Source organism: Pituophis catenifer, unplaced genomic scaffold (genome assembly GCF_029215685.1).
Source record: "Pituophis catenifer annectens isolate HBS135680 unplaced genomic scaffold, rPitCat1.0.hap2 SCAF_1, whole genome shotgun sequence".
In the NCBI taxonomy this organism is placed as follows: domain Eukaryota; kingdom Metazoa; phylum Chordata; class Lepidosauria; order Squamata; family Colubridae; genus Pituophis; species Pituophis catenifer.
Genome location: NW_027256881.1, coordinates 186126088 through 186139309, shown reverse-complemented (window position 1 = coordinate 186139309; position 13222 = coordinate 186126088). Strand labels below are relative to the sequence as shown.

The following is a 13222-nucleotide window of genomic DNA, read 5'->3' as shown; positions in this document are numbered from 1 at the left end:
AGGACAGTGTTTCTCAACCTTGGAGATATTGTGTGGAAGAATTTCCTAGCCAGCTACTCTATGATGTGTGGACTTCAATTCCCAGAATTCCTAGAATCCATGAATTTCCAGAAATCATGTCTGGACTTTTTTGGTCTGGGATTTTATTAATTTTTTTTGTTTAGACAATAGCCCTGGGATTTCCTGGTCATTCAATAACTAATTAAATCCAACTTAACTCAGCCTTTTGAGCCAAAGACTGCTAAGAGTTCTTATCAGAAAGATGTTCTTATTTTGTGATTATTAATATATATATATTGCCGGTAGAACTTTTCCAGATAAGTCATTCTGCATCCTACCCCATGTGGAACATTTCTTAATGTAAATATAATTTTTGGAAATTCTTTTACTTGAGGATGACAGATGTTACAGGTTGTTTTATGTGCCATGAACAAGGTTCATGGTATTTCAAAGGGTGAAAAATACATGAAGAATTTTAAAAATATTGTTTCTTACTATCTTGGCTTAATTTTCAACTATACTTTATGTCTCTTATTTTGTTTAGATTATAATTTTATTCCCCCTGTTGTGATGTGTAATGTTTAAAACCATTCATTTATTTGAAGAATTTGTTATTCAAGTGTGAAGGTTTCATGCTTATGGATATATATTGTAGGAGACCAGACTGAGTCTGAAGGCAGGGTCAAATGTTTCATCAGTTTGGAATCACTCCACTCCCACATGGATCTAAATCCAACCCCCTGTGAATTTGCCTTGACCATTAGTAGATCAGATTTGTATGTATAAGGAGCACAAAATAAACTCTTAGTACTTTAACTCTATTCTGGATCTTGTTTCTTGTGCTTGACATATTTATTTAGAAAATTTATATTGCCACCTACTCGCACATGGCAACTCAAGGTGGCTTACAAGGATACAAAAATACCATATAAAAGAAATACAAAGAATAAAAAGAAAAATAATAAAATAATAATCCCCCACTCCGGCGACAACACACATTCATACTAGCCATTTAATGGGCTCCATCCTGCTCTGGGTTCCTTAGGCCCGCTGACAGAACCACGTCTTCAGGACCTTCCAAAAGAGTGTTAGAGTGGGGGCCAGTCTCATCTCTGAGGGGATGATGTTCCAGATATACAATTACTTTCATGTTGTAGTACTCTATAGTACTATAGAGCAGTGGTCACCAACCAGTGGTCCGTGGGAAAATTTTGGTGGTCCGCAGAAAAATTATTTGCATTTTTTATTTTGCACTAAATTGCACTAAATACTATTTATCTTTTTTTAAAAAATTCATATTAGTGGTCTGTGGGATTTAAAATTATGAATTTAGTGGTCCCTGAGGTCCGAAAGGTTGGTGACCCCTGCTATAGAGTCTCAACATCCTAAGTGTGTTAGGCAATATCTCAGACAATTAATGTAAGTAATCTCAGTATAGCACTGAAACATACTGGTTAATATATTACTGACGTTAAGCGAGCAATGAATTTAAGTAACTAAATGCTGCTGCTTAAAATATTTTAGATTTAGATGTTAGTGTATAATTCCATATGAATTCTATAACTGAAGCATGTATTAATGATGAGCTAAGGGAGGTCTAGGAATAGTGTTGATGACTTGCTACAGCTGCAGCTATAATATATTCTACTGTACAACGTTAGCTCTTACTGCACAGTATTTTCGCTTCCAAATTTGAATTTCCGGAACTGTACTATCCCATTTTTGGAACTGATAATGAAAAATACCATTGGCTGACATTTTACATCCTAGATCTGGTTGGTATGATGTTTGTGTATCATATCTCATCATAATTTTTCCTGTTGAATGAGAGATACGGATTTCAGGGAGAATAGATAAGTATGCCTTCTGATTGCTATCATTTCCTGTAAAAAGGTAATATGATATATTTAGATTTTTGAGACTACTCTCCCGTCATCTCTTACTATCATTTTAATATGAGCCAATAGCCAACTTCTCCATTGCATATATGAAGTAAATGAGTTACAGTTAATGTACAGAAATTACAGTTTCATCTTCCAGTGTTTATGAGCAATATGTAAGAAAAGAATACAGGCACCTTTGTAACAGCCAAAAGTTCCACTGTAATTTGTACAGTTTTATATTAACTTATCAATAAAAGTTGTTGATGTGTTTAAACATTTTGGTGCTTGAGTAACACTGAATGTGACCTGGATAGCTTAATATGTCGTACTTTATTCTATAGTTTTGCCCTGTCTGATGAAGCATATCGATCGTTGAGAGACCAGGATAAAGATCAGTGTATACTTATAACTGGAGAGAGTGGAGCTGGAAAAACAGGTAATATATCTATTATTAGATCATTTATCAGTTCTAAGATATTAACATGTGCGCTCTTTTCTCAAGTCAATCTTGTAAATCTAGGACTTTGACTAGCCATATTACGGTGACAGCTTCCACAGTTCCAGAGTTCCACACTTCATTATTATTCAGCTCATAGGTCTGTTTTGCAAAAGATAGTGGAGCCCTTTTTGTTCAGAAGACTGGGGGTCTACTGCTGATGGAGCGTAGGTTGGAGCTGGAAAGATGAAATACTGACAGTAATGTGGGACATCAAGGCTCATGGTTAAGGAAACATAAAAATGTTGGAACTGACAAAGGTGTGCAAATCTTGGATAGCATATGAAAAACAGACTAGGCAAAAGAAGGTCAGCACAAGTGAGGCTGTATGCTAGAAAGATTCTAGAGAAAGAGATAATGAAGTGAGTGAACCTTATGTTCTTGGAATTCTATCTCTCCAGCTTTACTAGTCCTACAGTGAAAAAGAGTACAAGAGGATAAACTGGGTACCTAAACTCTATGCAGATAGTCCTCAACTTACAACCACAATTGACCCCAAAATTTCTGTTGCCAAATAAGACAGTTGTTAAGTGTGTTATGCCCCATTTTAAGACTTTTTTTTGACACAGTTTAATCTTTCTTGCCACAGCTCTTAAGCAAATCACTGCAATTAAGTTAGTAACATGGTTGTTAAGTGAATCTGGCTTCCCCATTGACTTTGTTTGTCAGAAAGTCACAAAAGGTGATCATATGACATTGCAACTGCCATAAATATGAGTCAGTTGCCAAAAGTCTGAATTTTGATCATGTGACCATGATAATAGTCATAAGTCACTTTTTTTTCCAGTGCCATTGTAACTTTGAACGGCCACTAAATAAATTGTTGTAAGTCATAAACTGTAACTGTTGTAAGTCATGGACTACCAGTACTGAGTTTTTGTGTGTGCTCACTGGACCTGTTTTGCTACGATACTGCCGCTTGTGTGCAGTGTGTTTATTTATTTTTTTATTTATTTATTTATTTTCAATTTATATACTGCCCTTCTCCCTGAGGACTCAGGGCGGTGCACAGCCAGAATTAAAAACATGAAATACAAATATTAAAAACAATTAAAATCTATATAAATTTGGCCCAAAATTTAAAAAACCACAAACCAATTAAACATTTAAAAATTTAAAAAAATTTCTTCCTAAGCCAGCCCGGCTTGCTGGAAAAAGTGTGTTTTAAGGGCACGGCGGAAGGCATTGAGGTCTTGGATTCTCCTTATCTCTGGGGGCAGCTGATTCCAGAGGGTAGGTGCCCCCACAGAGAAGGCTCTCCCCCTGGGAGTCACCAGCCTACATTGTTTGGCTGATGGCACCCTGAGGAGGCCCTCTCTGTGGGAGCGCACGGGTCACTGGGAGGTCGTCAGTAGCAGCAGGTGGTCTCGAAGATAGCTAGGCCCTATGCCATGGAGCGCTTTAAAGGTGATAACCAACACCTTGAAGCGCACCCGGAAGACCACCGGGAGCCAGTGCAGCTCGCGCAGGAGCGGTGTTACATGGGAGCGCCATGCTGCTCCCATCACTACCCGCGCTGCTGCATTCTGGAGCAGCTGGAGCCTCCGGGTGCCCCTCAAGGGGAGCCCCATGTAGAGAGCATTACAGTAGTCAAGGCGAGAGGTGACGAGGGCGTGAGTGACTGTGCACAGGGAATCTTGATCAAGAAAGGGCCGCAACTGGCGAATCAGGCGAACCTGATAAAAGGTCCCCCTGGTTACAGCCGTCAGATGTTCCTCCAAGGACAGCTGCATATCCAGGAGGACTCCCAGATTGCGAGCCCTTTCTGTGGGGGCCAAGGACTCGCCCCCAATAGTCAGTGATGGAGTCAACTGACTATATCAGGATGCCGGGAGCCACAGCCACTCAGTCTTGGAAGGGTTGAGCTTGAGTCTGTTCCTCCCCATCCAGATCCGCACAGCCTCCAGGCACTGAGACATCACTTCAAGGGCATTGTTGGGGTGGCCTGGGGTGGAGATGTACAGCTGGGTGTCATCAGCGTACTGATGGTATCTCACCCCGAAGCCACGGATGATCTCGCCCAGCGGCTTCACATAAATGTTGAACAGAAGGGGTGAGAGGACTGATCCCTGCGGCACTCCACAGACGAGAGGCCTCGAGGTCGACCTCTGCCCCCCTGCCAACACAAACTGCGACCGGTCAGAGAGAAAGGAGGAGAACCACCGCAATACGGTGCCTCCCACCCCCAACTCTTCCAGCCGGTGCAGCATGATACCATGGTCGATGGTACACTGGTGTTGCACCAGTGTAGAATGTCCCAGGGGTATGGTGCTCCGTAAATGTATTTTGCCAATACAAATAAACCTGTCCACTACTCCAACTTCCAGGTGCAAACAGGTTTATTCATATTGGCAAAAGTTTGCAACTCAAAAGTTTGTTAGTAGAATAATGTTTGTAATCCCTTCTCCAATCCAATTATCAGTAAAAGGTCCAATCAGAACTCTGAAATACTAATCTTAGTTAACCAGGTTAAACTCAACATTCCACATCTTAACTCTTAGTTGTAAGCAAAACTACATCTAAAAGGTATAATATGGTCTTAATATTGTTAGGGTAAACAAAAACCGAAAACAAGATTTAACATAATAATAATCTGTTCCTTAAAAAAGACAAATTCCAATATGCAACATTTTCCATTCCAAATACCAACAATTCCAAAGAAAATCGCCCCAAATAACATGTCCCATTCAAATAAACATTCCACATTGCAACTCTAAACAAATTCACATTTAGCAAATGTAAAATAATCCTAGTCTCCTAATATAAACAAAAGACTACAATGTAACATAACAAAGGGATAATTTCTCCTTTAAAGAAAACAAATTCACAAACCTTTGTTACTGTAAGTATAAAGACAAATATAGATTTAAATGCTATCAAATTAGGATAAATAAAATAATTGTAACAAGGAAGTTTAAACTCCATATTAAATATAAGCAAATCCAACATATGCCGCCTTTTTCCAGTTCTTATGTTAACTCCCAAAAAAAATCAGGCAAAATGACAACATGTCCCATTTAAACCCTGGATTTTGTATTTGTATTATAGTTGTGAATAATTTCTTCCATACTATAAACAGCCTCTTTTGTAATTTTGTAAAACAAAAAGCAATCATTCCAATTGTTCTCTGGGATCATCACTTTTATTTCCTTTTTAATTACTGGAGGTGCATCCATTCTTTTAAATATCTGATGACAAATTCTTATTCAAAGTCTCATTCAGATTGTTCTTGGGTGGATTTTGTTGCATGTCTTTTTCTGTAATATCGTCTTCTGATAACAGACTGTTCCCAAGAAGACACAACATACACAACAATTGATTAAAAAACTTAGTGCTGTTCTTGATACAGTTCCTCAAAGATATCTTTGAATTCTATTATAAGTTACTTGTCTTGTTATGTCTCCAATATCAAAAACAGTTTTTCCTCCCCACAAAAATGCATTTAGTCTTTAAGATTAATTTCAAAGTTTTAATGCTCAAAATCCAATATTCCAACTTTTCCTGCGCTCTTAATCCATTTAAAGCTTTCTATAGGCAAACCTTGTCTTACTTTTTTGCTGTTTATTTTAAATTCTTAAAGATTATAAAGTTAGATCTTCATTTTCTTATATTAAAGATTCAAAGCACTCATCCAGTATTAACAGTCTCGTCACTTTGAAGTTGCCTGATTATTTTGAAGCAGTTAATAAGCTACAGGTGATTAGCAAGGGAAGTATATGATCTTAGTATTCTTTGAAAAGGTGAGGAACAACCTTAAGAAGAACATCCTCTCTTTACCCAGTGGGAGTTAAAGGAGCCAATCTACTTGCTCCCAATGATGGTCACAATTGCAAGTACCCGCTCCTCTTCATGAATCTGTCTTCAGTCCAACATTTTCCCCAGAAGTCTATTTTTTATTTTTATTCAAAGTTCTATCAGTCTACCTTTCCAACTAGCAGGATCCACAAGGCAAGTAAGCTTGAGGAGAAATATATATATCAATATAATTAAATAGCAATAAAACCTAGCAAACCAAATCTAAGGGAGCAATAAATCAGGAAAAAGAAGGGAGAAACAACAGGAGTTACCTCAGATGCCATCTAAATGACCTCCTCAGCTATAAGGACACAGTGAGCTCTTCCTGATAGAACAGGAATGTGGCCTTAAGGAGGCTTTGCTTCTCTAAGCACATTCTTCAAATGGTTGAAGATTGCCGAGCAGAAATATTCCTCTCTTTGAAGGCTTTTTTCCCCCTGCCTTTGAGTCAGTATTGATTCCTGGACTGCCTGGACTGGTCCATAAGAGTTTCTTGGCAAAGATATTTGGAAATGGTTTGTGATTGCCGCCTTCTTGCTAGGGCTGATAGAGAGTGACTGGCCCAACTGCGCCCAGCTGACTTTGTGCCTAAGACGGAACTAGAACTCACAGTCTCCTGATTTTTAGCCTGGTGCCTTAACCACTATACCAGATTAGCTCTTTAAAGATAGATAATTCTCAATATTATGGTCCAGCAGTCTAACTAGACTTTGATATGGGTTTAGTAACTCAGTAAAAGGCAGCAAAAATAGATGCAGAATCAAAACCTAAAATTTAGTTATGTTCTTGAATGTTCAGATAGCTGTTATATTACATTTAGTGATGGGCATCCTACTGATTTCAAGGCTGTATTGTTCCATTAATGGAGTATTAAGGTAATCCTTACTAGATGGTGTGGAGACCTATTCCCTATTTTCTCTTTTATCAAATGCTTCTATTAGATGTAACCTTCAGCCATAAAAGCTCATTGGGGGACTTTGGGCCAGTCATTCTCTGTTAGCCCAACCTAATGTACATGGTTTTCTGAGGAAAAACATATGCTATTTATGCAACCTTTATTATTATTATTTATTATTATTTATTGAATTTGTATACCACCCTACTCCCGAAGGACTCAGGGCGGTGAACAGCCAGATAAAATACATATAATACAAATGTTAAAAAGCATTAAAATACAATTAAATAATTTGGCCCAGAAAATGAAATTTAAAACACCCCAAATTCTTAAGACAAATTTAAAATTTAAAATTTTTTTAAAATTTAAAAGTGTAAAAGAGAGGTTAGGCCAGGCCGCCCTGCTGAAAAAGAAATGTTTTGATGACACGGCGAAAAGCGCGCAGGTCTGGGATCCTCCGTATCTCCGGGGGGAGCTCGTTCCAGATGGCGGGTGCCCCCACAGAGAAGGCTCTCCCCCTGGGGGCCGCCAGTCAACATTGTTTGGCCAACAGCACCCTGAGGAGCCCCTCTCTATGGGAGCGTACTGGTTGGTGAGAGGCTACTGGTGGCAGAAGGCAATCTTGTAAATACTCCGGTCCTAAGCCATGGAGCGCTCTAAAGGTGGTAACCAAAACCTTGAAGCGCACCCGGAAGACCACCGGGAGCCAGTGCAGCTCGCGCAGGAGGGGGGTCACATGGGAGCGCCCTGTCGCTCCCATAACCACCTGCGCGGCCACATTCTGGACCAGCTGGAGCCTCCGGGTGCTCCTCAAGGGGAGCCCCATGTAGAGAGCATTGCAGTAGTCCAGGTGGGAAGTGACGAGGGCATGAGTGACCGTATTTAACGAGTCCCGATCCAGAAAGGGCCGCAACTGGCGAATCAGGCAAACCTGATAAAACGCCCTCCCAGCCACAGCCGTCAAGTGCTCTTCTAAAGACAGCTGTGAGTCCAGGAGAACTCCCAAGTTGCGAGCCCTCTCCGTGGGGGCCAATGACTCGCCCCCAATAGTCAGTGATGGCACCAACTGACTATATCGGGATGTCGGAAACCACAGCCACTCGGTCTTGGATGGGTTGAGCCTGAGTCTGTTCCTCCCCATCCAGATCCGTACAGCCTCCAGGCACCGGGACATCACTCAAGAACCTTGAGTTCTTGGCTGAAAAAACAGGATGTAAATATATTAAACAAAATAAATAATTCATAGATGTCTTGCTTCATGGTGACTCTGATAAAGGTGCAGAATGTTACCAAAATAATAAACAAAGATAAATGTACAAAACAAGGATGAATGTGAGAAGTGCATTACTATATATCTAAGTAATTCATTCAGGCTTTTGTATTATAAATTATTTTGTGTGGAATATAACTATTTTTTTCTCTCTTTTATAACTTATAGAAGCCAGCAAACTTGTCATGTCTTATGTGGCAGCGGTTTGTGGCAAGGGAACAGAAGTTAATCAAGTAAAAGAACAACTTTTACAATCTAATCCAGTGCTTGAAGGTAAGAGGCTAGTATCTAACACTGTTCGATATTTGTTGACGATTAATAATACATTACAAATTTGTACAACACAAATTTTAAGGTTCTGATAAATTATTCAGTACTGCAAAACATTCACAATAGGAACACATTTACTTATAGCTACTTTAAACTCCCACATTCTTGTTTGCATTCTACCCTTATCTGATTCATAGTTTGTCATATTTTGTCCTAGCTTGAATTTCTGCTGTGATTTTGCATTCTTCTTTTTACACATGCAAAGCAGTATTCAAATAACGTTCTTAAAGAATATTTTGTTTCCCTTTTGGAAGTATAATGCCATTAGAATGCTTTTAGGAATGGAAAAACAGACCTGCAAACAATAAATTGCAAAGTAATACATATGCCATATTTGCACATTATATGTTTTATTAATCTTCTACATTTGAACTTAAGTGAAATCAACAGGCATGTTGCCATTTATTTATTGTTTATGTCCTGCCTTTTGGGATAAGACTATTCTAAAATTGCTTATAATCAACACAAACAATGGTACATAAAAATACCATAAATAATTATGTAAGAATTAAGACATGTCTAGGCTCTTGTCAACAGGCAGGCCTATGAAACAAGCTACTATGGTAGCTAACATTTGATTCTTCCTTCACTCTTTAGGGATTTTTTCCTCTAGGCAGTGGGATGAGTTTTCACTTACATTGTCAAAAATCAGCCAAACCAAAAGGAAAGCTGTTTTTCACATAACTTTTTATGTGGGTTGTTTGAAGTAGTTACCAAATCTTTAATACAGTGCAGGAATAAAGTTACTGAAGCTTTTGCAATATCATGTTCTCAAATTTTTAAGGTAATTTTTACTATATATGACATACATGAAGGTTTGGGGCAGGGTTAGCTAAGGGGAAAAACTAATATAAGGACTGATGATTGAAGGCTGTTATATCCTAATTGAAAATATTGATCCTGGCAGTCAGTGCAGAGTAAGCAATGTAATTAATATTGACAGCAGAAGATGTATATTTCAAAGCTAAAATTTTATCCATCAGTTGTTTGATAGCTATAGAATACTGTTATTTGTTGTCTAGCTGTCAGTTTAGGTAGTTTAATTTTTAAATCAGAAAAGCACGAAGTTACACATAGTAATAATTAATAATACTTTATTAAATTTATATGCTTCCTGACTTCCAATTGTTAAAAACGTTTGAAAACAAAGGACAATGCACGAACAGCAAAAGGCAAAAGAACAAAGATGAGAAAAAAGATATAAACCCAGATAGGGACATGAAAAAGGAAGAATGGGGCATCAGCCATCCTTGTCAAAGGCCTGGGCAAAGTGTCACATCTTCAGAATCCTTAAAATATTGGGTTGCAGGGAGCCATTTGTATCTCAAGAGGAAACTCATTCCAGAGGGTAGGAGCACTTCCAATAGATGCCATTGATTAATTGAAGGAATCCAGAGCACACCAACCTTGGCCGATCAAACTAGCCTGACAGATACCATAGCAGTCCTTCAATTATCCAAGCCCTTTGGCATGTAGGGCTTTATAAGTGGCAGCCAACACCTGGAATTGCACCCAGAAGCAGACTAGCAGCAAAGGGCAGTTCACAAAGTAGAGAGGTGTTACACGGGTATACCAAGGCATCAATGTCACACCAAATTGCACAGGAATGAAGTTAAAAGTGTATGTAAGAAACGACTTCTGTGCTTGCTGTTATTTCAAGGCAGAGACTGTTAACATCTTTGAAATATTCATGGTAAAAAGCATTATGTCAGTTGCATGAATTTTCACATCTGACAAATAAATGGTGTCATAATACAGTATCTATTGCCCTTTGTGTGTGTATATATGTGTGTTTGTGTTCTTTCCAGCTATTTGTCATGTGAAAGTTGACAAATATATCTGTTTTATTAAAGAACAAGTTGGAGCAGTTTTTGCTTTAGTCATAACTTTATTTAGATGCCATTGTTTATTTTTTGCCACTGCATGAAATTATTGTTCAGAAATGTCCAGTGTATTTGTCTGCCTAAGTTACCAGTGATTGAGTTTTGCATTCCAGCTACTGCAGAAGAACATAGGGAAACAATGAACTTATGGTAAAATAAAGAATTTGCCTCTAAACTCTTATAATAGACCATTTGTATTTGATTCTGCATGCATATATAAATGGTCCTAGTGTTTTAGCCTCATGCTTAATGATATGCAGCCTGCAGACTGGAAGATGATTTATTGCTTGTGAATTGTGCACTCTATTAAATTTTTAGAATGATTATTTCAGCATGCACTTTGTCTTCTGGCATCAGTGCTTTGATCCAGGGAAGCCTCAAAATCCCAAATTTAGTGAAGCAGAAATAACATTTCAAATATCCAGTTGATTTGAACTTATGTACAGAAGCCAAAAAAAAATATCAAAGTTACCCCTTTGTAACATAAGAATGTTTAATATAATTAGTACAAAGTAACCGAACATATTAATTCTTTAGGACATATTTGTAGTATGATAATGCTAATTTGTTCACTTTGGGTCTTAGTTCTTTTGAAGGAAGGATTAACAATACCATTTTAAAAAACCCTGTGAACCAATAATTATGTCAGTGTAATAGACAACAGTAGAGTTCAGACATCATTCCAAACTCTGCCTTAATGTTACATGAATAAGCATGATCCATACTCTGTTCATGCTTCCTCTCCTTATTTTATGGTTTGCAGGGAAAATATAGCCCATAATTCCATAATATGATGGTTTGGGTGTGTGGTAGCATAATTTGGGAGTTAACTGTTTGTTCATATAATGTTTATACCAATGGACATGCCATTTGGAATTTATCCTTCATCTCTGTCAAGAGTTATCCATAAAATTGTATATTTAAAAAACTCAATTCTACATGTAGAGCCATTTATGAGCATGTAAAGTTACCTTATACCAAAACAAATTTTTGCCCATCTATTTTCAGCATTGTTTTTGCATTGATGGATGGCTGCTTTACAGATTTTCAAACAGGATCCTTTTTCATTCCCACTTGGAATTATTGGACTTTGAACCTGAGATATTTGTATGCAAAACCATTATGGCTGTATGAACCTAGAAAGTCACATAATGCACTACTAGTCAATGGTTTTCCTTCTACCTGTATGCCTTATTTCTCTTTATTTCTCTGCCACTTGACTTGACCTATATGTGCATTGCACACATATTTTCTTTGGTCCTCTAAGCTGAACATTCCAAATTCAGTTCTTTCTGATGTAAAAACAGATACTAATGGAAAACTATTAACTATCGATATATTAATGAATGGGCCACCATATCTTAAATAGATTCTATTTCATTGTAATAAAATGCTGCACGTAGAATGTTACACAAGGTGTAAAATTCCTACTTATTTTATTTCCACTTATATTAAACTTTTTAAAATTGTGACTGCTTTGAATTATCCAACTTATTTGGTGCAATCTTAACCGTATTTTTAATATTTGCCCAGCTTTACTGCTAAATCATGCATATATTTAATTTTCTTTTTCCTACTAGCCTTTGGAAATGCCAAAACTGTAAGAAATGATAACTCGTCTAGATTTGTAAGTATCAAAATAAAAACATGCAAATGATTTGGCCAGAGGACTGATCACTACTAGTGAAGTGTTAGAACTACAGTGCAGTGTATAAATAATGTTCCATACTGATTAGTGTTTTATTTTTCTTTAGTCTTTCTGTTAAGGAAATTACATATGTATAGTTCTTTCCTAGTAGATTCTTCTGGGGCTCCATTTGTAAATACCAGTTTCCTTCTGTTCATAAAGTAATATTGAATCTAGCCCAATACTGTGTCATAGCCAGCTTTGTCTTACTGAGATGTAGGTGACTGTTTTCAAGACTCTTGCTCAATTTAGAATGGTTAAAGATATTCTAGGAAATATCTTTATACCATAAACACTGAAAATTAAACATATTTATTTATTTATTTATTTATTATTATATTTCTATACCGCCTTTCTCCCGTAGGACTCAAGGCGGTGTACAGTCAAGAAAAAATATAGATACACAAACATCATAAAATTGCTAATTAAAATTATTATTATAACATAGTTTGGCCCAATTAAATAGAACCCAAAATTAGATAGCATTTTAAAACATTCACATGTTCATATGTTTAGCCCCGCCTGTTAGAACATCAGGGTCTTGAGGGTACAGCGGAAAGCACGGAGATCAGGGGTATTTCGTATCTCAGGGGGCAATTCATTCCAAAGGGTTGGAGCCCTCACAGAGAAGGCCCTGCCCCTGGGAGTCGTCAGTCGGCATAATTTGACTGACGGTATCCTGAGTAGTCCCTCCCTGTGAGAATGAACTGGTCTATATATGATGAACTTGTGTCAAATTTTATATGTTATTCCTTAAAATTAGGTTAATATATTTGGTTAGACACTGGATAGAGTACAGTGACAGATATATAATAAGGGGAAATTCTCTATAGTAGATTTGAAACAAAAGAGCTTTATGAATGAAAAATGCATTATAGAAGAATCTTGTGCTTGAAGTGGACATTCTTTTGGAGAAATGTACCAGCACGGAGACCAGAGAATTACCTCACATCTTAGCCAATAGCAGGATAAATTTAGGACTG

General features: G+C 37.6%; 1 protein-coding gene across 1 annotated transcript in view; it reads left to right on the top strand.

Moving 5' to 3' along the window:
* The window catches only part of MYO1B (myosin IB), a 142270-nt gene that overhangs the window by 69692 nt on the left and 59356 nt on the right, over positions 1 to 13222 (top strand). Inside the window, exons 4-6 of the mRNA XM_070956840.1 lie at positions 2225 to 2319; positions 8508 to 8612; positions 12133 to 12179. Of these exons, the coding sequence (XP_070812941.1) occupies positions 2225 to 2319; positions 8508 to 8612; positions 12133 to 12179 (247 nt within the window). The remainder of the gene's footprint in view (positions 1 to 2224; positions 2320 to 8507; positions 8613 to 12132; positions 12180 to 13222) is intronic.